Genomic DNA, 23,779 nt, shown 5'->3' on the forward strand with positions numbered 1-23,779 from the left:
TCGCGAATACCTGACCCCTCCAACTACGTTTCAGTTTCCAAGCTTTCTCACAATTTAAATTGGCTTTCTGCAAGAACGCTATTTCTATGTCCCTACGCCTCAAGTAGGAGTAAATATTATGACACTTCACCATGGATCCCATCCCTCTAATGTTCCACTTTAGGAACCGTATATGCTGTTGAGTTCCAGCCATACCTGCTGTAACACACCAATAAACATCTCGGCAACCGGGTTCCCCACCCCGCCCACCCATTGCATGCAATTTTCCATCCCTCTGCAATCTTTCCTGGTTATAAAAATAACAATGAAAAAACCCTTATGGTGATCAACTCCCCGATCTCAGGGCGGTCCAACAAGTCAGCTGCCCAAACATCTTGCGTAACACGCTAAGTGAGGTCTCAACCTAGTGAGGCACTCAACGGGGGTAGGCTAGGCAGAAAAGAGCAAGAAAGGACTGAAAAGAAATGTTCCTCTCAGGGAGAGCGCACCAGCCTTCAATAAGCAAGACACAGCACAGGGCTCAAGACGGACAACACTGAAACAATAAGTCTCTAGTTAGCACATCTGCCCCAGATTACCAGACACATCAGATGATGTCATCCGCCGTGCGAGGCATCACCTCCGGCATCTTCACACTATTGCTTGGGAGGTGTCAGTTTCATTTTCACTAGACTCTCCAGGGGGTACTAGTCCCTGCACCCGGAGCGGAGCCCTGGCTCCCCATCAGATCCACCACAGCCTGCAGAGCCTCCAACCTCTTTCTCCATCTGTGATGTGGACGGCTTCCTGAAGGTTCCCTTGCGGATGCGCCTTCTTAGTCGTTTCAGTTGCTCCTTAGGTTGCTGTCCAGCAGTTTCTTCTGGACTTCCAGCGTGTAATCTGGAAAAAGTGGGACTTTACTGTTATCAACAGTGAAAGGGCCGTCCACTCTCGCCTTTTGTAAGAGGAGATCCCTATTGCGGAAATGTAGCAGACGGGCCACCACCGGACTGGTGGTCTCCCCGGCACCAAAGGTCTGGCCGCCACCCTGTGCGCTTATTCAAGAGTGCAGAAGGAGGAGAGGCCTTCTGACGCCACAACAGATTTAAATCAGCTCTCAAGGAAGGCCACCTTATCACTGCTTTCCGTTCCTTCCGGCAACCCTAGGACACGTACATTGCTCCTCCGGTTGCCCCTTTCAGCATCCTACGCCCAGCGTTCCAATTGACCCACTCAGTCTACGAGGGCCTCCATCTGTTGCTCCAATGCCTTATGGGCTGGTGCCAGCTCCGCTACGTTAGACTCCATCTCTTTGACCCTCTCCAATAGTTTTTATGTTCTTCGCTCAGCAGGCCAAGTCCCACAGCGAGCGTAGTAATGTCCTGGTGGAGGGTCGCTTTGGTGTCTGCAATTGCCTCCAGGATTTTGTTGAGCCACTGCGGAGTTGGGTCATCTGAATTGGTTGCGGACTGTTCTTGCGTGCTATCTTCTGGGTCCAGTGTGGCGCTGGTTTGGCGACTCCTAGGTTTCCCCATGGCAGCAGATAATCCCCGGAGGGGTCTTCGCTTTCAGTGGGCACCAACCTCCGAGGTCTGAGTCACCAAGGACTACTCACAGCGGTGAGGCAGTCACTGTAGTGCGCAGAGCGGGTACGGTCTGCTCCCCCCGCTGTCCCCAGCGGTCAAAGACTCACCACTGCTCACTCCAAGGGGAGGCCCGACCTCCATGTTCTTAGGCCCGGTCGGCTCCTAAGTTCTGGTCACATCTTATTACAGTGCTCTCAACACACAAGTTACTACTTCTGTAACAATATATCTGTAAGAGACATTAGTTAGTGACCGATTCCTTATCTTGGAATACTAATGACTCTTACAGATTTAAAGTTACACAAGTAGTAACTTGTGCATCTGAAAAAGACACGTTAGTGATAGATTCCTTACCTTAGAATAGATACCCCAGCAATACCAACCCCAGTGGTGTGTCTGCAAACAAGATTACAACCAGAAAGTCACGGAGAACAGAACTGCCAAATAAGCCGTCTCTCCGAACTGGACTGTCAAGTCAGTAATGCTTGGTAAACAGGTGCAGCGAGGCCCACATAGCTGCCTGACAAATGTCCTGCAAGGGAACGCCGTGTCCCAAGGCAGTAGTGGCTGCCGTTGCCCTGGTAGAATGGGCACGCAGCCCCACAGGAGGCTCCTTCTTAGCCAAAGAGTAACATGCTTTGTTGCACAGAGCGACCCACCGAGAGATCGTTCGTTTGTGCATGGCTAGACCTTTTTTGGCACCCACATAGCCAGTAAAAAGTTGGTCATCCACCCGGAACTGTTGTGTGCGCTTCAGGTAGAATGAGAGCGCATGTTTTGGGTCGAGACGGTGGAGCCTCTCTTCCTCTTTTGAAGGAGGTGGAAAGAAGGTGGGCAAAGTGATGGTGTGCCCGATGTGGAAGGGTGTAACAACCTTTGGCAAGAAAGAAGGACGAGTCCTTAAACCCACCTTGTCCAGATGAACAGAAAAAAGGAGGTTTAGAAGAAAGAGCCTGGAGCTCACTCACTCTTCTGGCAGAGGTGATAGCTACCAGGAAAGCTGTCTTTAGAGTGAGAAGACGCAAGGGACATTTATGAAGGGGCCCAAAGGGAGCGCGCATCAGATAGGTCAAGACAAGACTTAAGTCCCATTGAGGCATTATAAAAGGCACAGGAGGAAACAGGTGTGTAATGCCTTTGAGGATACGATTAACCGGGGACTTAAAAAGAGAAGGCTGATCTGGAAGCCGTAGAAAGGCAGAGATGGCCGAAAGACAACCTTTTATAGTGCCCAGAGCAGTGCCCTGCTGGGCCAAAGAGAGAAGGAACAGAAGGACCTTGGAAAGAGGGGCAGAAACGGGATCCACAGACTTTGCAGTGCACCATGCCACAAACTTGTTCCACCTGCAGGCGTATGCAGTCTTAGTGGAGGGACGCCTGGTTGCCAAAATGACATCACAGACTTCGGGAGGAAGATCGAAAGGTGTCAACTGTCACCGCTCAATCTTCACGCATGGAGGTGGAGGCTGGACAGGTTCGGGTAGAGGACCGTCCTCAGCTGCTGCAACAGAAGAGCCTCCCGAAGCCATGCTGAGTAGCTCGATACACCAGTATCTTTGTCCCCAATCCAGAGCCACAAGGATGACTTGGACCTGGTTGCGCCGAATCTTCTTCAGCACTCTGGGCAGAAGTGGTATAGGTGGAAAGGTGTACAACAGACCGCAGCTCCACTCATGACGAAAAGGGTCGCCGAGCGAGTGCCTCCATGGAAATTCCAACACGCAGAACTGATAACATTGCGCGTTCTCTTCGGTGGCAAATAGATCTAACCAAGGCTCTCCCCACTGCAGAAAGAGACCTTGCGCCACATCAGAGTTCAGACGCCATTCCTGATCCATCATGTACCGGCGGCTGAGTTGGTCTGCCCTGGCGTTCAGAGAACCTGCAAGGTGTTGAATCACCAAGGTAATGCCTTGATGTTCCAGCCATGTCCAGGGGCGCAGAGCCTCCTGACATGGGGTCCACGACCCCACCCCCCCTGTTTGTTGCAATCCCACATGGCAATGGTGTTGTCCGTGAACACCTACACCACACTTCCCCGGACAGAATGCCCTCAGTGCAAGACGGATCGCCCGAAACTCCAAAAGATTGATAAGGAGTTGAGACTGTGCCGGGGAACAGAGGCCCCTGATCTCCGCCTCTCCCAAGTGGACGCCCCATCCCAGGAGGAACGCATCAGTGACCACTGTGTGCTACGGTTGGGGAAGGGAGAGGGATCTGCCATTGACCCAATCGCGATTCGTGAGCCACCACAGCAATTGTCGTGCAGTGTCCTCCGAAATCGGGACATGATCGGACAGTTTGCCCTGATGCTTTGCCCACTGGAACTTCAGGTGCCACTGCAGAGCCCGCATATGCCATCTGGAATGTTGCACTAACCGGATGAAGGTGGCCATCAAGCCCAGGAGCCAGAGGGTCATCCTGACAAACCCGGGATAGAGGCTGAAAGATCAGAATCATAGCCCGATTATCCCGGACTTGCTGCTCAGGAAGATAAACCCGAAACTCCGTCGAAAAACAGAACCGCTCCGATGAAGGGGAGCTTTTTAGAGGGACTTGGGTGCGACTTCGGCACGTTGATGGAGAAACCCAGCAAATGCAGGAGGTCGGCCGTAGTCTGGGGGTGGGAGATGACTGCCTGGGGTGAGCCCACCTTTAACAGCCAGTCGTCGAGATAAGGGAAGACTTGAACCCCTGATCTTCACAGATGAGCTGCGACAACCGCCAACACTTTTGTGAACACCAGAGTGACACTGGTGAGGCCGAAGGGGAGCACGGCAAACTGAAAGTGCTCTTGGCCTACCGTGAACCGCAGGTAACGCCGGTGGGCCACCAGGACAGGGATATGAAAATATGCATCCTGCAAGTCCAACGCCACAATCCAGTCTCCAGGGTTGAGGGCAACCAAGACCTGAGCCAGAGTCAACATCTTCTCCTTCCGGAGGAAGCGGTTGATGTTCCTGAGGTCCAAGATGAGGCGCAGGCCCCCTTTCTCCTTCTTGGGGACTGGAAAGTAGCGGGAATAACACCCACGTCCTACTTCTGGCCCAGGAATGAGCTCGATGGCCCCCTTGGCAAAGAGGGCCGTGACTTCCTGTTCACCGCCAACGGGTGGAACTGAGGTGGCATGGCTGGGGGTAGGGGGGGGGGGGGGCGGAGGGGGGAGTAGCCCTTTCAGACTATTTGCAGCACCCACCTGTCCGAAGTGACAGAACAACAGTGGAGGAGGTGATGAGGAATCCTGCCACCCACTGGCGTGTGGTGCACCCCAAAGCTCGGACTAGGAAGGTTTGGAGGCGGTGCTGCGGAAGTGGACTGTCCACATCTGCGGACGCGTTGAGGTTGGTTCTGCGCAGGCTTTTGGCTGAACGAACGTGTCAGGGCACCCCTTCCGTGGCCATGAAAGGAACGAAAAGCAGACGTGGCTGGGCGCATTGTGGAGAGACCCAAGGACTTGGCAGTAGCCTGTAAAACGCTCCAGCGCACGATCTGCCTTATCTCCAAACAGGCGGGTACCATCTAAATGCATATTCATAAGGGAACTCTGAACATCCCCTGAAAACCCAGGCGTTACAACGGAGGGCCACTGTGGTGAAACTCGCCCTACCCAAAGAATCCGCGGTGTCCAGTCCACACCGGATGGCAAACTTTGCGCCATCTTTCCCCGCAGCCACAGCTTAGAAAAGCACTGCCCGAAGTTCCTCCGGACACTGAGGCAGCGTTTGCGCAACAGTGTCCCACACAGCGTGAGAGTAGCAGCCCAAGAGGCATGCGGTGTTCACCGACCGCAGCCTTAAGCTGGCAGAGGAAAACAGTTTCTTGCCAAACTGTTCCAGCTTCTTAGATTCCTTATCCGGCGGGGCGGTAGGGAATGCGCTTTGGGAGGTGGAGGCTTGGATGACCAGGCTCTCCGGAGTTGGGTGAGTCGTTAAAAAGGCAGTGTCACCCGGGGCCAGGCGATGACGCCTGGCCACGTTCCTCTCCAAATGGACCTCCGTGGCTGGCCTAGACCAGGTGCCGATCACACATCCGTTACACCTCATTGAACGGTAGCAGAGGCTCCATAAAGCTTGCCGCCGGCTGAAGGACTTCAGTGAGGAGGTTCGTTTTTAGAGTTACCATAGGCAGGTCAAGGGACTCAGCTGCTCTACGGAGCACCACGATGTATGTGGGGCCCTCCTCCATGGCTACAGCAGGAGGAGAAAGGATATCAGGCTCAGAGGAGAGGTCAAGGCCACCTGCATCATCCGACTCTTCTGTCAACTCCTGTTCCGACTCGCACTGCCGTCCAAGAGGGTCCTCAGACCCCTCAGAGTTGTCCCCCTCCTGCACTGTCTGAGGCACAGGCTGCGGCGGCTGACGAGGGACAGGGGGAATATGAATGGTCCAACAGCGCCGGGAACGCCAATCTGGCTCCATATCCCAGTTAGGGTCCCAACCCAGAGCAAAATTGTCCGGAAACCGGAGCAAGGGCGGAGTTGTACAAACATTGCGGCGCCGGGAATGGAGCTTTGGGGGGCGCTGGGCCAGAGACGCCGACGGAGGACCTTGCGGCGCCGGAGCCGCTGGCAGCCGCGGTAGCGGAGTCAGCGGCAAGGGAGTTCCCTCAGGTGGGACCGCGGGGCCTGAAGGCGTGCCAGTGGGAGCCCGAGGCCCGAAAAGGCAGTCCATGGCAGCAAGAAAATCTTGCATCTGGGCGCTCCAGACAGTAGAGACAGACGCCATGGGGTTTGGCCACCGACATCGTGCGGCAACAGGCCCCACAGGATTTAAATCCAGGCATCCCTATGTGGCACCAGGAGTCAAAAGACTCAATATAGTGGAGACAAAAAGTCTCCCAAAAAAGTCAAAAAGTGACTAGGGTACGTTGTCTAACCAGATCTGCGCTTGCTGGCGCGGAAAAAGAACGAACTGACACCAGCGCGCATGTGTGGCGCTTAAGTAGTCTCTGTGACGTCATCTCGGCACATAAGATGCCAGCAACGGACGCAGAGCCGCACGACGCCACCTTCCGACGCGCAGGGGTACTGCTGACGAAAATCTTTCCGGATCCCCAGTCTGACGCCTGGGGATATTCTATGGTAAGGAATCTATCACTAACGTGTCTCTTTCAGATTGTGTATCCAATAATCATGTTGAGGCATCAAACCACCCATCAAATGCATCCCTACTCCCCATTTCACCAATCCAGCAACATATTTTCTGTAGGGTTTCGGCACGTTAGCTACGCAAATCACTAGTGCAACAAGTAGAAAGGAATGCAGTAAAATAAGCAAACACCTCGGCCAATAGCTCCCAATGAGGGCAGTACCACGCTAACTGCAGGAAGGCTGCCCCTTTGGCGCAGCATCCTTTACATTTATCAACCTTCGGATTATATTTAGCCAGTAGTTTCAGAGTGCAATATAAATTATGCAGAACACTTAAATGGACTAATTTTCTCTAAATTCTGAATGGGACCCAGTTGACATGATGATATTCCCTACGCTCGTCTGACAGTTCTGGTCCCAGGTCCTCTTACCAGGCTTTTTCGACTGCTGAGACTTTCACTAACCCAATTTTACAAGCTTCTGTATACAAAAGAATGTCACCACATACTTAATGTTGCGTTCCATAAGCAATGTAGTGAGAACTTCATATTCTGATAAGAGTATGTGGAGAGGATTCCCACATAAGGTCCAGCTATACTTTTGAGTCTAGAATTGAACAATTAAAGCAATAGTGTGTCACCTTCCCTCTCTCCCTTAAAGGAGTATACCGATATGACTCCTCTCTCCCTCAGAAACAAGTCTCCAAGTGTCTTCAAATTCATTTTGCTCAAGATCCATTTGAAACAAGTCTTCAGGGAAATCGGCAGTCTGGTTATCAGCCATTGGAAGTAAAAGGGACATTAGTTGTTCATAATGGTACTTAAAGTCCTGCAAAGCATGACTGACCATGCCATGCAATATGTGGAGTGCTGAATCCGGTCTAGTTATTCATTGGACGCATACTTAAGATTGTCTACAAGGTGCCACTGGTTACAACTCATCTGTAACTGCAAATGTCTGGAACAAAGAGATGGACAAAACCAAAAAGGTTGCAAACTGCACCTGTGAAGCCAGATAGTACAGTTGTAACGAAGGTACTGCCAGCTTCCTCCCTCATGAGACTAGCAAGCACCTGCCACCAAATCCTAGTTTGTACCCTAGATCAAGTAGGTTTTAAATGTATTGTTTTTAACTTAGCAAATACTGCTTGTGCCAAAAGAAAGTGAATCGTAATTAATAAATACTGGATTCTCTGCAAGACTACCATTTTAATAATAGCGATACAGCTTGTTGTAGATATGGGTAGCATAGGACAACGGTTCACTAGTAATGTCAGTTTATCATGGGCCATGCTACACTTCTCAGGGATCATCCAGTCTGGGCCACTAACAATTTTGACTCAAGTATTTTATAGAGTCAGCCCACCAAAGCAGTTAGAAATCATAACCTGCTTTCTTCGTTAGTGCTGCAAGTCAAAATATTTCAGCGTTTTGCCAAATTTTGTCACTTTTCATATTTTTGCTCCAATGTAAATCTCAGGTTTTTGTACATGTACTATGTCATCTGCATAAAGTGTATTAAAAAAACTCCCACGTCAAATGTAAGCAATTACTCGAAAAGCACTTTCCCGGCATCCACAAAAGTCCCACCACAGAGGCATTGTGGCATTGTAGTGAGCTTGAGAAGGTAATGCAAAGTAAACCGATTTTGGATATACGCAGACTGACCGGGTAGGTCCACATAAGGCATGAATACACTAGCAATAATTTTGTCAAGTACTAGTATAAAAACATGGATTATTAACAGCAATATGAGCAGCATTCCGGTCTCTTTACCAGTTTCAATAACATGGTTATAACCTCTCGAACAGTGGGGGCAGTACGACAGTAGACTGGTCTTTCCCAGAAAGGTCAGAAATTAGTATGAGTGATTAAAGGGAGTGGGGGTAAAAATCAGGGGCAGACAGACCTACATATTACCTATAAAAGTTGAGTCATGCCGCCTATTTCACAGACTTGAACCCCTGCTATTGCTTTAATGGCTACGGTCATCTAGTCTGTAGTTAATGAACTGTTTAACTGATCTTCAATGTCCGCGTCCACCTATTCAAATGTAATGTTGTCTAGATACTGGGATAACTGAAGGTGCAGGGTCGTAGTCTGGAATAATTATCAACAAAGGAGCCAAGTAGATCTTTGGTGTTAAAAACTGATTTCCCAGTGGGTATGCTGATCTGTGAAATTGTATTGTGTACACTGGTATAATTCAAGAACCAGGCCAAGGTAACTATACCCTCATCCAACAGTCTTGCACATTCATGTTTGCCTAGGTATGCTGGTTCTTGAACTGCAGTCTTGTAGAACTGTGTAGAGAAGTTAGTTACTTCAGTTCCCCAAAGTTTGTAAGTTTCATATTTTCGCATGAAACCAACCCTCCTCCCCAGTCATAAGCTACCTTCTTTTATGCGAGTCATTCACAGTTGTGGTCTTAGTGCCTGGACACTCTTCAGTCTAGCCGTGCACTCTAATAGTCCCTCATTCATTCATTCATTCCATCTGAGCTGTGGTGGCATTTGGGGAGGGGGCTGAAGAATTTGAGCATGTTCAGATCACTGGCTGATATTTGGGTCATTTGAAATGAGGTGATGTGCTACTGAACAAACACTGTTCTACAGCCATTGTAATACTGCTAACTACTATTATAAGTTACCAGAGCCTCTCAGAATGATGAGGAATGATTTAAGCATGCGACTTCTATGAAAGATTCAATGCTTGAGAATTTCTCATTGGTTGGAACGGCAGTGTACAGTTTTTATATGAGAGGCGCTCAATGACTTTTGTATTTATGCCAACTGAATGATCTGGGACTGCAGTTATTGGGCTCATGTAAAATGTATTTCACCAACAAAAAAAAAACGATTTTGCTCACATAGATTACTTTTCTCCCCCAGGAAATTACCTCTAATTCATTCAGCCTCTGGATGCGAGGGGTGAAGTGGAGTTTATCAACATCACATGCAAACGGTGGCTGCCAGTCCTGAAAAGAAGATAAGTAACACCATAAAAAAAAAAATCACAGTACATGTAATTGATAGCTAAACTTCAAGGGTGATGCCCCGTAAGTGAGAACTGAACTTTCATCGACATTACTCTTAATCCAAGCATAGGAAATATAGGGGGGGGGGGGGACAGATAGCAAGGGTGGCAAAAGAGAACAGGGAACAGGTTACTACAGGGGTCTTTTAAAGTCTCTTCCAAAGCATGTAACCATCTACAAAATGTCATGACCTTAAGGATAGTTCACCTAGTCATTCTACAAAATGTCATGACTTTAAGGATAGTTCACCTAATCAAAGTCAACAATTGAAAACAAGCACTGGCAAAGCCATTAGGTCTCACCTTTGGGACCTGCTGGCTTTGAAAATGCTGTACACCAATGGTCAAGAGAGGGGAACATTTTTTATAAATAAAAGGTTTGCTGAAGCCAACGCTGTAGGACGCCACGTCATCATATAAGCACATGCATTCATGCGCGGTCACATGTGTGCACATAAGAAATTATGGGGGTACCTTTTTTTTTGTCGATTTACTGATCCAAGATATAATCATAAACGTAAAGTGAAGGAGCAGACAGCAATTTGCTGCCACACCCTCCCAAAAAATATTTAAATCATTTAAAAAAAGGCTGGGTGAGGGTGGATGGGGGCTGTTGGGGCAGCAGATAGCTACGTGGTGGGAAGAGGGAACAATCATTTGCAATGCAATAGGTCTCGCATTATTAAAGTTTGAGCTATTGGCATTGCTAAATAATGCAACACCAATAGCTTAAACATTAATAATGTGCGACCTATTGCATTGTAAATGCTGGTTTCCGATGGAGGCAGGTAAAGGAACAGCCACAAGAGGGGGAGGGGTCAGGGGTAGCAACGACAAAGGAGGGAGTGTCGGGTACTAGGTGAACGACGACAGGATTGAGAGCGTCGGGATATGGGACAAATAACAATAGGAGGGAGGAGGGCGAGGGGACAGGTCAAGCGCTGACAGGGGAGAAGTGTGGTGTATAGAAGCCAAATGCATAGGTGGGTGGGAGGGACAAGGAGCACCAACAAAATGAGGGGAGAGAGTGGGAGGGGCGAGAGCTGGAGCTGGCAACAATGGAATGTGGGAGGGATCGCACCCCTTCCCATTCGGGAGTTGGTGTGGCTAGGGGCTACTTGCAGTCACAACATTTTTGCAGAAAGGAAAGCTTTGTTCCTCTTAAATCAGCCTAGGTTTTTTTTTTTTTTAAGAAACTCTGGCTTCTTGAAAAAGAAAGACTGGCCAAACCAGGTGGAAACCTTAGTAATACATCGAATTCAAAGACTGGAGTTAGTAAATGCAAGGAATGAGGAAAGATAGGAGCAAGCAAAGTATGACCTTTGACCCCAGCTTTCTTTATTTTTATAAACATTTTTATTTGCATTTTCTCATGATACAACATTACGGTCACATCATCTTCGGTCCCCACTCCCTTCTCCTCAACCCCCCATCCCCCCCAGAGTCTCAGCAGATACTTTCTTCCAGTTCATACCACCCATAGAATGCCCGGATGGATCCGGGTCGGTTTGCTTGTCCCGGATTGTAGGAGAGATCAGTGGTCCTTTATATGTCCATCCACCTTATGCCCCATCTTAAACCCCCCCCCCATCTATCCCATGAAATTTTCTCCATTTCCCCCCATACTCTGCCAAATTTCTTGGGGCAACCTCTCGCCTTATATGTGACCCTTTCCGCCGCCATATATACATCTAGCCCTCGTCTCCACTCCCCCAATTGTGGCGGTTCCCCAGTACTTAGCTACATCCAGTTTTGCTACTACCAGTGCTAGGACTAGAAAAATCAGCAGGGGACGGGCAAGGTCTACATCATTTGTCATTCCTAGAAGGACCAATTTAAGATCAGACGGCAATGTGACCTCCAGCACCTCCCCCAACTCTTTCAAAATTTCTTGCCAATATTTCTGTATTGTAGGGCATGACCAAAGGATATGGTAGAAGTCTCCTTCAGCTCTGCCACATCTCAGGCATCGCGTATCACTGATCCTACCCATCTGATTTAGTCTCACCCTGTCGTAATATGTTCTGTGTAGCACATTGTATTGTATAAGTCGTAGCCTGGATTTGATGGCAACTTCCCTGGGATGCATTAGGACTGTGTCCCAGTCTACCGTGTCCATTTCACCCACCTCGGCCTCCCACTTCCTCTTGAGGTCTCCCAGGTCGTCTGTCATGTTGTTCATCACTGTTTGATACGTAAGGGACACTACCTTATCTGGGATTTGTTCCTGCAATAGTCTGCCCTCCAGGGGTGTGTAGTCCGGGAGCGAGGCCAGTTGGATTTTTTCTGCTCGCCACACGTGTCGTAGTTGTGTGTATTTAAAGATCTGTGTGCTGTGCAGGCAAAATTCCCTTTGTAGCGCAGCGAAAGATTTCAACTCCCCCTTGGCTATTAGGTCACCTATATTCGAGATCCCAATATCATCCCAGCGCTGGAAGCCCTGTAATTTATGCAGTTCTGTCAGCCACGTACATTGCCAGATCGGAGTCTGACGGGTAGGTTTTTTCTTCCATCCCGTACGTGTCAACGCTTTATTCCACACTGCCAGGGTGAGCCCCGTGGCCAGAAGGAGTTTCGTCCTACTCTTTCCCCCATATAGGTAATAAATACAGGGCCGGGTGCCCATTCGGTATCTTTCTAGGGCATATGTGGGGTGGTCCACCGGTGCGTGCAGCCAGTCATTAATAGGGCTAAATGTTCTGCGCAATAGTAGGCCTCCAAATTTGGGAGAGATATTCCTCCGCTATACTGGTGACGTTGGAGGGTACTCAACACGACCCTCGGCTGTTTGCCCAGCCAAAGGAAGGCCCTTAGTTCCGTACTTATTCTCCTGAACACTGTCTGCGGCAGGGGGTAATACTCATTTTGGAGTGCATATAAGAATTTTGGAAGCGTTATCATTTTAAACACGACTGCTCACCCTAGTATGGTGAGAGGGAGCTGTCGCCATCTATGCGCGTCCTCCACAAAGTTCTGTATTATGCGTTCGACATTCTTATCATACGACTGCTTATCTAGCGTCACATGGACCCCGAGGTACTGGAACCCCTCAGTTGTCGTCAATAACCTATCTGGCAATTCCTTCCAATTGCAGCGCCCGCTGGGGTCGTAGAGTACTGACTTGTGCCAGTTTATCTGGTACCCCGCGTGCTCTCCGTGACGTTTCAGTTCCATAAAAAGCACCGGGATCGTGGTGTCTGGCTTTGTGATGTAGAGGAGGACATCATCCGCATAGATGACCCCAGCTTTCTTAAGTGGTAGTGAGCGGTGACATCACCAGGGCCCTCCCTCTCCTCTAAACTTGCTTGGAATACATATTAAGAATAAAAATAAAATCTGTATGAAGCATAAGGGCTTTTAAATCGACTGCCACTCGCCATATGCGTTTTCACTCTTTAATAAAAAAAAAAGTGAAAATATCCAACAGGTGTATGAATGACAATTAGATGTGTTGCATAGCACTCCATACTTTAGTTTCTAATCTCTGCAACTTAACGCGTTACCCATTTTAATGGTGCTATGTTTGACGACTTTAAAGGATGGGTTCCTGAACACGAACTCTACTGATCAATTAAATGTGACCCGGAGCCATGTATTATTCATGCTTTTTCATGGCATCAATATTTGTGCTGTAGCACGTGAACTGTCGTTTCATGGACCTCTAAAGGATGAAAGCTCGAGTCTGCCCCGCCCTGATCAGCATAGCACAGTCTTCTGGAGTGGGTGCATGAACCCACCTAGCTAGCTCAAAGGTATTCTTGGATACAAGAAGCGGCTATGTTCAGTAACACTGCACTGAGAGGGTAGAGTGTCAGCGGTGTCTTTTGTGGAGCGTGCACTCTGCAGAGGTCCTCTTGTGCATGTGCAGTATAGGGAGGGGGACTCAGGAGGTAAACAGAGAAGGGAACATTAAAAAACAAGAGGAAATATATTAATCGGCAGTCCCCATACATCTCTGCATCACAGCACAATTGAGAACACCACTTCCGGCCATTATAATTGGAATAGAACCAGTGGTGCACCACAGAGGAGTGGGCGGAGGGAGCGCGGCAGCGAGGCGAACGCGCACTGCTGCGCGTGCTAGCCATCAGTGGGAATGGGAGGAGCAAAGACGGGACATGAGCCAGCCTTTGCCCAATCGCGTGCTGTATTTATTTTAAAAAAAATAAAAAAACATGCGAAAGCCAGTAACAGCAGACGAAAGCAAAACCACACGCACAAGCGTGTGGTTAGCTTTCTAAAGCCCTTTCAAGAGGTCTCGCGCTGTGTGCGCTATGCTGCGTACTGCACCGCAAGGCACGAGACCTAAAAAGCAGTATCCAAGTACTAAGGCAACACAGTAGGGATACAGAAGGAGAAGCCCATGACAGAGTAACACTTGGCATTGAGGCGGTTATTCAGGGGTGGGATAAGAGCATGAGGAAGAGAGCTAGAAAACACACGCACCCTCTCTTGAAGTGATTACCAAAAAAAAAAAACTCTAGCCTAAAAGCGGGCAGTGAAAGTATACAAATCATCCAATCGAACTAACGGGTTCCACTAAACATTTGGTACATGTCTGGCACACTGCCACCAGAAGCCTTGTCTGGGATCGCAGGCCTAAACTTGTGACTCTGTTGTGTGATTCAGAGCAGCTGGGTAGCCTGTGGAGATTCAAGGGGTTTGACAAGTGGGACCTTATTGGAATCTCAAGCATAGGTGCTCTATGGGGAAAAAATCATTCCCCGCCTTAGGAAGAACAATTCGACTTGGCTGACACAGAATACTTTCGCTACACGCAGATCAGACGCGCTTTGCGCTCCCTTTTGCTGCGAGGTGTCACCCACCCGGAGTCTTCTCCGTTAGGGGATAGCTTACTGGATGGACACCTACTGGATAAAACTATTCCTGTGATAAGAAACTGATAAATAATATGCCAGACCCTCTTCATACACTCTGGGAAAAGTTGTTAGGGGATGGAATTGAGATGGATGACGAAGAATGGCAAAAGGCCGTTTCCTCGCCTAGAGTCGTGGCTATACCAGCGCGACTCCGATTAGTGCAACTCAAAATCCTTCATAGGGTATATGTGACTGAACCTGAGCTGGTGCGGATGGGTAAAGAGGACGGGGTGATTGTAGACGGGGATGTGGCCAAGACGGTACATTTATGCACATTATATGGGAATGCGACTTCATCCAATCCCATTGGTGTAGTATACACAACATCATCAACACAGTGCTCACCACCCAGCTTGGTCTTGAGGTCCGTAGATGCCTATTGAACATTTGGGCACCGACAGATTTGAACACTTACCTTACACAGTGGATCACCCTTGGGCTTATGCTAGCTATGAGAAACATCTTGACTTTTGGATGTCAAGACCCCCCTGTCAACATTTTGAGGTGTAAGGACCCCCTCCTGATAAAATTTCTAAACCTGTAGGCAGGGCTACTGGAATTATGAGGCAGTTGAGGATCAAATTACGCGACAGGCTTGACAAAATTGTGTGGGAAGAAAATGTAAATGATGTTATGTGATGCTGCGTATTTTGGGATAGCATTGTTTCATTATTTTGAAATTATTTTTTTACACACGGTAACACTGAGGAAAGATTTCACCCCATCAGTACCTGTTTATAACCAAAATACAGCAATTAACATCAGAAAGATTTCTAGTCAACCTTTGTGAATGGCCTTCCACACCACAGGAATACATGCTGCCACATTAGAAGCTCACCTGGCCCTGGCCGGGAGAAGCAGGGGTCCAAAACCCTGGTGGTTTTGTGCCGAGTTAAGCAGTTTACCCATGCAGTTTTCCCCTCACCCCCTCCCTTCCATTCCTCTCTCCTCTCCCAACCCCGGATCCCTCTCTCACTTTGCAGGCAATTTCCTTTCACCCCTTTTTACAACTTCTGAACTCTCCCCATTAAACCTCTCACTTCACCTTTAATCACCTCTTGCCATTCTGTCTTTTCACTGCCCTCATCTCTAACAGTCTCTCACATTTATCTCATGGCCTCTCTGGCCCCGTCACCATCCGTTCCCCTCAGCACTTCTCATTCACCTCATCTCTCCATTCAACTTGTTTTCTATTTGTATCTTACACCTCTCCAGTCCCCCCATTCATCTTTCACATCTCCCATTCATCTTTCACATCTCCCCTTTGTTCTAACAGAAGCCCTCGCCTTTGGCTCACACTCACTTCTAGAGTGTCCACACTTCTCTTCTGCAATTTACATTTCTCCTCGTCCCTGATCTCAATCAAATTCTCTCACTACCTTGCTGTCCTCTCTCATCTCTCCTCACCAAGCATACGGGTCGGACCTGTATGCTCCTCTCTGCCTGTGCCACTTTGCTTATTGTTCCCTGATTCAAGAAGGCATGAGTTGTCTGTCTCGCTGTTTTGGTGCAGGCCGCGCAGTTATGGGACTCGCACTCTCCTTTGCTTCACTCGACCAAGAATCTATTATCCTTTAGGAAGATATAAAAACATTTCTCTATGCTCTGTAGGTTACCACATTTGGTTGGTTCTCATTCTCCTTCTGTGTTTCTCATTTGCCTTCAGGCAGCAGATGGTTATTAGCCCCAGGACATCGTTTGGAAACAGTAGCACACTACAAATGTAAATAATGATAATAATCGAAAGAAGCAGGGGAGCGACTAGACCAGAACTTCGGGAGGCTAACACTCCTAGCCAGAGCTGGCCCTAATACTGGTTGAACACGGTGCAACAGTCTTTTTTGGTGCCCCACCCTCGTTACCTTCTTCTCCATGAATTCCCTCACTACCACTCGCCAACAATGCACCTCATCTCTCTATAGCACCTTTCTGACCACATTTCATTTTTTTTATAGCGCTGCTCATAGTTTACTCACACTCATTTCTGTGATTTGCATTGTACACATTCTATGTAGCAGGCACATTAACCCTCTGCACTGTGTGGGTGACAAGAGTGCCCATGTGAGTGCACAGTGAGCGATGCAACAGTGTAAGAGTAGGGTGAGAGGAGTGACTGCGGGGTGAGTGAGATGGCCGTACGAATTTGGGGATGGATTCAAGTTCAGAATGGGACGAATGAATGTATGATTACTGCTGGGCTTGTTTGAGTGAGTTATATATTCAGCAGTGAGGGGGACAGGTGAGTGAGGTATGACATGAGTGCAGGCTGAGTAGTGTGCTTCTGTGACTGCAGGGTGAGGTATAGGGTGAACAGCGCAAGTACATTGTGAATGCAGAGTAATCACTGTGAGTGCAGGGTGAGCAGGTGAATGGTGTGAGTGCATGGTGATCAGTGGGAGTGCATTGTGATCCCTATGAGTGCAGGGTGAGCGTGAAAGTGAAGGGCAAGAATGAGTGAGTTGTCTGAATAGAGGGTGTATCCCCAGACACTTGAAGTAACTCCGCATGTTATTGACGGCAGAGTAGGGTTTCAGATCTAAGTTAAATTATTGCTATTATGGCATTAATCAGGGATCGAGGGTAGAGGAAATAAATAAATGTGCTGATCATGCAACAAACTTCCAGTCCTATGGTTAGGGTTGCCAGCAAATTATTTTGATGGCCCAGTTGGTACAAAAATAAGCAGTCACCTAAAGCTGTATTTTAAGCACTTATATGTGCATACTTCGAACAGCAAATATAAATAGAAAGCACTTTTAATTGTGATCTAGGACTGCCTCAATGATCCATGGCTGATAATTATAGAGAACAAAGACAGAAAAGTCACATAATGAATGAATACGTACTTTTTTATTAATAAATCTATTTAGTGTCAAGTGGAGTTCCCTGCAGGCTCTTTAAACAACACACGCAGGCATTTTACTTTTGGCAACCCTACTTTATATTCCTTTTCATGAAATGCATTCTCACACTACAGCAGTAAATGTAAATACAAATGTAAGGAATAGGCAGAGTGGGACCCAGGGGGTACTGGACTCAGGAAAAAACACTAAGCCTCTGTAACCAGTTTACAAAGGAATGTAAATATGTAAATGGTCTTTACTCCGACGGGCGTGCCGGCGATAAGACTCCAGACACTGCCCAGCTGAGGCCCTAGCAGCTCGAGTTGCACTGCAGCAGCTCAGGCTGAGACACAGGATGGGTGAAGAGGGGGGGGGGGGGGGGGGGGGGGGGGCTGAAGCCCTTGGGCCTGAGCAGAAGTGTGACTGGGAATCCGCGACCCCCTTTGCATCACTCCTCGGCCCCCCTGGGGGTCGCGCCCCACAGTTTGAAGACCCCTGCCCTAAAGAGTGGGACAGCATATGGGTTTTTGGAATTACCATCATGGTGATATATGTCAACCGCCTCGCGCTATCAGTTTTGATGATCACCCCTTCCCCCTAGATCTTCCGGTGATGTACTATAATGTCTGATTTTGCCCATTGTCCCCATGATGATAGATGTATTACTTACTCTGTAATTGAAATAATGCTGATGTATGTAAAAAAATCTACAAAAAAAAAAAATCAAATAAAAAGGATGATAAAGATGCTAAACACAAGAAAAGAAAGGCAAGCAACTAAATACAAAGCAAGTAAATGAGTGACAAAGCCAACCAATGGTAAGAAATGGACAGGCTGTAAGCCAACTGTGTGTTTTTGGGAAGCCCACTAAACGTCTTTTGCAGCCAAACAGATTGCGTTGTCTGGTGGGTGAAATAGAACAAGCATTTGCAATGCAATAGGTCGCGCATTCGCAAAGTTTAAAGTTATTGGTATTGTAAATGGCAATGTCTTTTATGTTTAAACAGCGTAGTCCCATCCAAATACCAAACCTATACATTTTTCCGTCCGCCCCCAATTAAATACCAGACCTTTACTTGTTCACTTTTCTGTCCGGCCCACACTTAAGCAGTACGTGCTGCATCTGTCTGCCTCATATTGATATCATATTTAGCCCACTCCCTCGACCCCCATCAAGAGCAGTACGTCGCGTATGTCTTTTAGAAGAGCTTTGAAGACCTGGCTCTTCACAAATAGACATGGCACATAATTTGCATTAATACTATCCTGTCCTACTGTCTCTAGCGCCAAGACGCCCTCGGGCATTCGTGCGCTGTATAAATTAAAAATCAAATCAAATCACAAAAAACGCATGTCAATGCTGTGTTTGAACAGCGTAGGCCCACCCAAATACTAGACTTCTACTTGTTAACTTTTCACTTTTCCGTCTGCCCCCGATCTGTTTAGAGAGCCCCTGGGGTTAGCTAGCGCGGCCTCGAGGGCAGAGCTCTGCTGCAATGGAACCCAGAGTCAGGGCTGGGTTTAAGGAAGGAATGTGGACATTACTTCCGCCTGGCAGACAAATAATAAATACATTAAACAGTACCTGCTGCACCTTTGTGCCTCATGCTGATATGTTTGCAACACAGAAGACGCACGTTAAATTAAGCCAATCTGTTTAAAAAGCGTAAAACGAACGTCAAATTAAGCCCATCTGTTTAAACAGCGTAGGCATAGACATACGCTATGTTTAAACAGCGTAGGCAAAAATGTTTTACTGTCAATTTTCGGACACTGATCCTTTCCCTTTAACTTGTTCACTTTTCCATCCGCCCCCCCACTTAAACAGTAACTGCTGCATTTGTCTGCCTCATGTCAATTATCATATTTAGCCCACAGAAAATGTACGTCAAATTAAGCCGATGTGTTTAAACAGCTTAGGCACATCCAAATACCAGATCTTTACTTCTTCACTTTACCATCTGCCCCTCACTTAAACAGTACCTGCTGCATCTGTCTGCCTTATGTCAATATCATATTTGTACCAGCAGTCTTAATTTTCACTCTACTTGTTCACTTTTTATGTTTTTTGCTTGCATGTGTTTATGTATGTGTGCAAGTGTCTGCATATGTATTATGTATCTCTGCGTGTGTGTTTATATGTTTGACTGTATGCATGTCTGTGTGTATGTATGTATGTGTGCTTGTGTGTGTCTTTTTATGCAGAATATAACTTCACATCTTTGCTGGGCAAACTCTGCCTTTCATCCTTTGTTTAATGTTATCCTTCCTCTGACACGTTATTGTTTTATCACAAGTGTCACTGTGTATGTAAACAGTACCTGCTGCATCCATCTGCCTCATGTTGCCGCAGCGTCCTGTGGAGCCTTTGAGCAGCGGTGGGGGCAGGCAACGCGGAAGGACTCGCAGCCCCAGGAATCAGCGGGCCAGCGAGCGCACCGGCTGCCCCCTCCCTTCAGCACTGGCCATATCTACTCCTCTCGCCTCCCGCTTTGCGGGAGACGCAGCGTCCTGTGAAGCCTTTGAGCAGTGGCGGGGGCAGGCAAAGCAGCAGGACTCGCAGCCCCAGGAATCAGCGGGGCCGCAAGCGCACCAGCAGCCCCTCCCTTCAGCACCAGCCATATCTACTCCTCACGCCTCCCTCTTCGCGGGAGACGCAGCGTCCTGTGGAGCCTTTGAGCAGCGGTGGGGGCAGGCAACTCGGAAGGACTCACAGCCCCAGGAATTAGCGAGGCCGCGAGCGCACCAGAAGTCCCTCCCTTCAGCACCGGCCATATCTACTCCTCGCGCCTCCCGCTTCCCGGTAGACGCAGCGTCCTGTGGAGCCTTTGAGCAGCGGTGGGGGCAGGCAACGCGGAAGGACTCGCAGCCCCAGGAATCAGCGGGCCCGCGAGCGCACCAGCTGCCCCTCCCTTCAGCACTGGCCATATCTACTCCTCGCGCCTCCCGCTTCGCGGGAGACGCAGCGTCCTGTGGAGCCTTTGAGCAGTGGCGGGGGCAGGCAAAGCAGCAGGACTCGCAGCCCCAGGAATCAGCGGGGCCGCAAGCGCACCAGCAGCCCCTCCCTTCAGCACCGGCCATATCTACTCCTCACGCCTCCCTCTTCGCGGGAGACCCAGCTTCCTGTGGAGCCTTTGAGCAGCGGTCGGGGCAGGCAACTCGGAAGGACTCTCAGCCCCAGGAATTAGCGAGGCCGCGAGCGCACCAGAAGTCCCTCCCTTCAGCACCGGCCATATCTACTCCTCGCGCCTCCCGCTTCGCGGTAGACGCAGCGTCCTGTGGAGCCTTTGAGCAGCGGTGGGGGCAGGCAACGCGGAAGGACTCGCAGCCCCAGAAATCAGCGGGGCCGCGAGCACACCAGTAGCCCCTCCCCTTTACTCTTCCATCTGTATTTAATCACCTACTGGTTCCCGCGTCGCGGGCGAGCGCCGGGCTAAGCCCGGGCAAAGGGCAGGCCGTCTGTGGCCGTCCGGGAACGGTCGGGGCTGAGCTGGGCCAGCACACTAACAATCCGAGCTTAACCTTCAATTGGACCCTTCTGCGGTGAGTGGCATGCTTTACTTTTTTGGCATTTATCTGAAATGAGGTGGGCTGTGACATTATGGGCAAACGTAGCGCCACCACCCCAGCGCGCAAAATTACATCCATAGACACTATGCTGGAACAAGCAATAAACCTGGTTAGCAGCGAGATTGAGCTAACCGAGAGAAGACTGTCTTTGGGCCCCTTAAAACCTCAATGTGCAGATCATATTGATACCATAGATATAAGTGAGGCACAGACAGCGAGATATAGGGCGATTGAACACTCACCACAAAACCTTACAAGAGAGAATATGCAGGACACGGAAGGTCATGGCTCTATAGGAATAATTGATGATCTCAAAACTGGATGCAGCCCAATTGAATCTCTGACTACAGCCAATCCGGACTTATCCCCTAACCCAGAAGTATGTGGGGCGAGAAAGAAGAGGAAGGTGCTGAAACCAGCCTGCCCCAAACCCAAACGAAGACAGCCCCCCAGCTCCACACGTGGATCAGAGGCACTACGATCCCTGTAGACCCAATCACAAGTAGTGATCCGATTGACTCAGTTGATGTGGTCACCCAAAGTAATTCCACCCAGACGAAGTTTACGGAAACTGCTTTTTCTAACTTCACACTTGGGGACACTGCTATAGACATCATTGTTGACACATTGTACGATCGTGTTAAAGGGCTTGCAGATAAAAGTTTTGATAAGTTATGGAAGCGACTAGATCGCCTGGAATCCCTAACTATCAAGGCCACACCACCTTGTAGGGAACGTAATGAGGCAAATCGACAGGCTAGCATCTCGGAAAATTCCCCTCATAATGTGCAACTGGTACGACAAGCACCCCAAACTGTAAAATCGTTGCCCACTCCCTCTGATTGTAATAAAAACGATGCGACCCCGTATCACCCAAAATATAAACACTGATGATTTTCAAGGTGGACCGATAGTCAGCACAAGTACTGTTGACATTGGTTCCAAGGGGCATGCCGTACCAAATAAGGAGGTCTTAAACTTACCTCCTGCATCCTGCCCATACATGTTAACTCTCGCAGGGGTACCCCCACTAGAGAAAAACACACCAGAGTCTTGGAAACAACTGCGGAATAAATGTGTGGACTGGATGGCTAAACAAAGGGTACAGGAGGTCTGATATGCACAAAATCTTAATGGTACGTAGGGTGGGTTGGGTGAGACCTGCGGTGAAAACTATTAGGGGGGATTGCATAGTTCTCAATTTTTCGCGGCCTAGGACTGTCGGACCCATACTTGCAGTTATAGAGACCAACAGCCTTCTTCCAACAACCATCTGTGCTTTACCCCTAGGGTTTTTTTTATAAACCACCACCCACACAGCGTCCACTTTTTAGCCCTTCCCATCAGTGGGTAAACCGATTTTCGGCTATCTCTGACTTAGATACCCTTGATTGACCCTCATCGAAAATTCATTCTACCGGATTAACCCACATGGAGGAGATTCTTATCAACAGCCCCAGGGTGAAACAGACCCGACTAATTGATTGCTCTGATTCAACATTGAAGGTGCTGAGCTGAAATGTGGCAGGGTTGGCCTCAAAATTAAACATAAGACTGGGCAAATATGATAAATACATTTGACATCCTTATGTTTCAAGAAACCTGGGCAACCAAAGAGCTATACCTTGAAGGGTATGAGTGTTTTAACATTATTCCCCCTAATTCTAAATATGGCAGACCATTGGGTGGTGTATCAATATGGGTCAGTATTGCCTCAGGTGGTAAAGTTAAATCAATTCCCTCTGGGAATGTTAACTTTCAAGTTCTGATTTATACACGGGTGCTTCCATTTGTTTCATTAATTTTTATAATAATGATTTTTTAACCACACCGAATGCTAATTTTGGCCACCTTTTTAAGTTTATTCAGGACCTGGATAATTCACTGGGAAAGTACAAACTGGCAGGGATATGCCTGGGGGATGACTTCAACGCAAAGATAGGAGAAGGAATTACTGGGAGTTCCCCCCAGTCCACCCCACACAATCCATGTAAGAGAGGTTATGAGCTATTAGATCACCTATCGAATTGCAGTCTTTTAAATGTGGAGGATATTGCAGCCATAAATACTGATGATAACCCACTTCCCACCTATAGAGGTTTAGGACGAGCCTCAACAATAGATTATGTTTTTATATCTCCCACACTACAAGATCACTTACTAGGGGCAGAGGTCAGGGCATCTACCTTTGGAGACCACAATCCCATCGTGGTCTCAAGCCCCACGTCCTAACATTAGAAGAGAACTGGGAGCGGGAAACTTGGAACTCTCAACTGACAGGTAAGAGTTAAATGGAAGGGTATGGATTGCAGGGAGACTTTCCTGAAGATGGTAAAAACATATCCTTCTCTCTGTGAGACTTGTCTCACCCTGGCAGACCCCAACCCAGAGGCAGTTTCCGCTTTTATTCTATTATGCGCAGGCATTAAAGAACTTATTTCTAGACCGGCAGCCGTACACAAATCTGATCCTAGGTGGTTTGACAATACCTGCTCTAGGGCGAACAGGGACCTTAGAGCAGCTTCATCAGTTTCCCTTAGAGACCCTACCCTTATTCGAACTCTTAGGCATAATTATAAAAGTGTAATAAAATTTAGGCGTGACACGGTCTTAAAGGAATATTGGAACAATCTGGCCTGCGCTGCTAAACTTAACACAAATAATTTTTGGTCTGCTACTAAGTGCCTGAGAGCTTTTGGGAATCTATCCACCCCCCTAAGCTGTAATATTACTAGTGAAGTCTGGGTCGTTCATTTTTCAAAAATATATGCTTCCCCGCCCCAATGTGAAGACATT

The 23,779-nt window shown here is 48.3% G+C and overlaps 1 protein-coding gene across 2 annotated transcripts in view; it reads right to left on the reverse strand.

Moving 5' to 3' along the window:
• KDM5B (lysine demethylase 5B) overlaps positions 1–23,779 on the reverse strand; it is an 877,335-nt gene that overhangs the window by 772,116 nt on the left and 81,440 nt on the right. For both annotated transcript variants that reach the window (XM_078644101.1, XM_078644102.1), the window contains exon 2: positions 9,554–9,631. In XM_078644101.1, the coding sequence (XP_078500227.1) occupies positions 9,554–9,631 (78 nt within the window). The remainder of the gene's footprint in view (positions 1–9,553; positions 9,632–23,779) is intronic.

This window comes from Lissotriton helveticus, chromosome 5_1, assembly GCF_964261635.1.
Source record: "Lissotriton helveticus chromosome 5_1, aLisHel1.1, whole genome shotgun sequence".
In the NCBI taxonomy this organism is placed as follows: domain Eukaryota; kingdom Metazoa; phylum Chordata; class Amphibia; order Caudata; family Salamandridae; genus Lissotriton; species Lissotriton helveticus.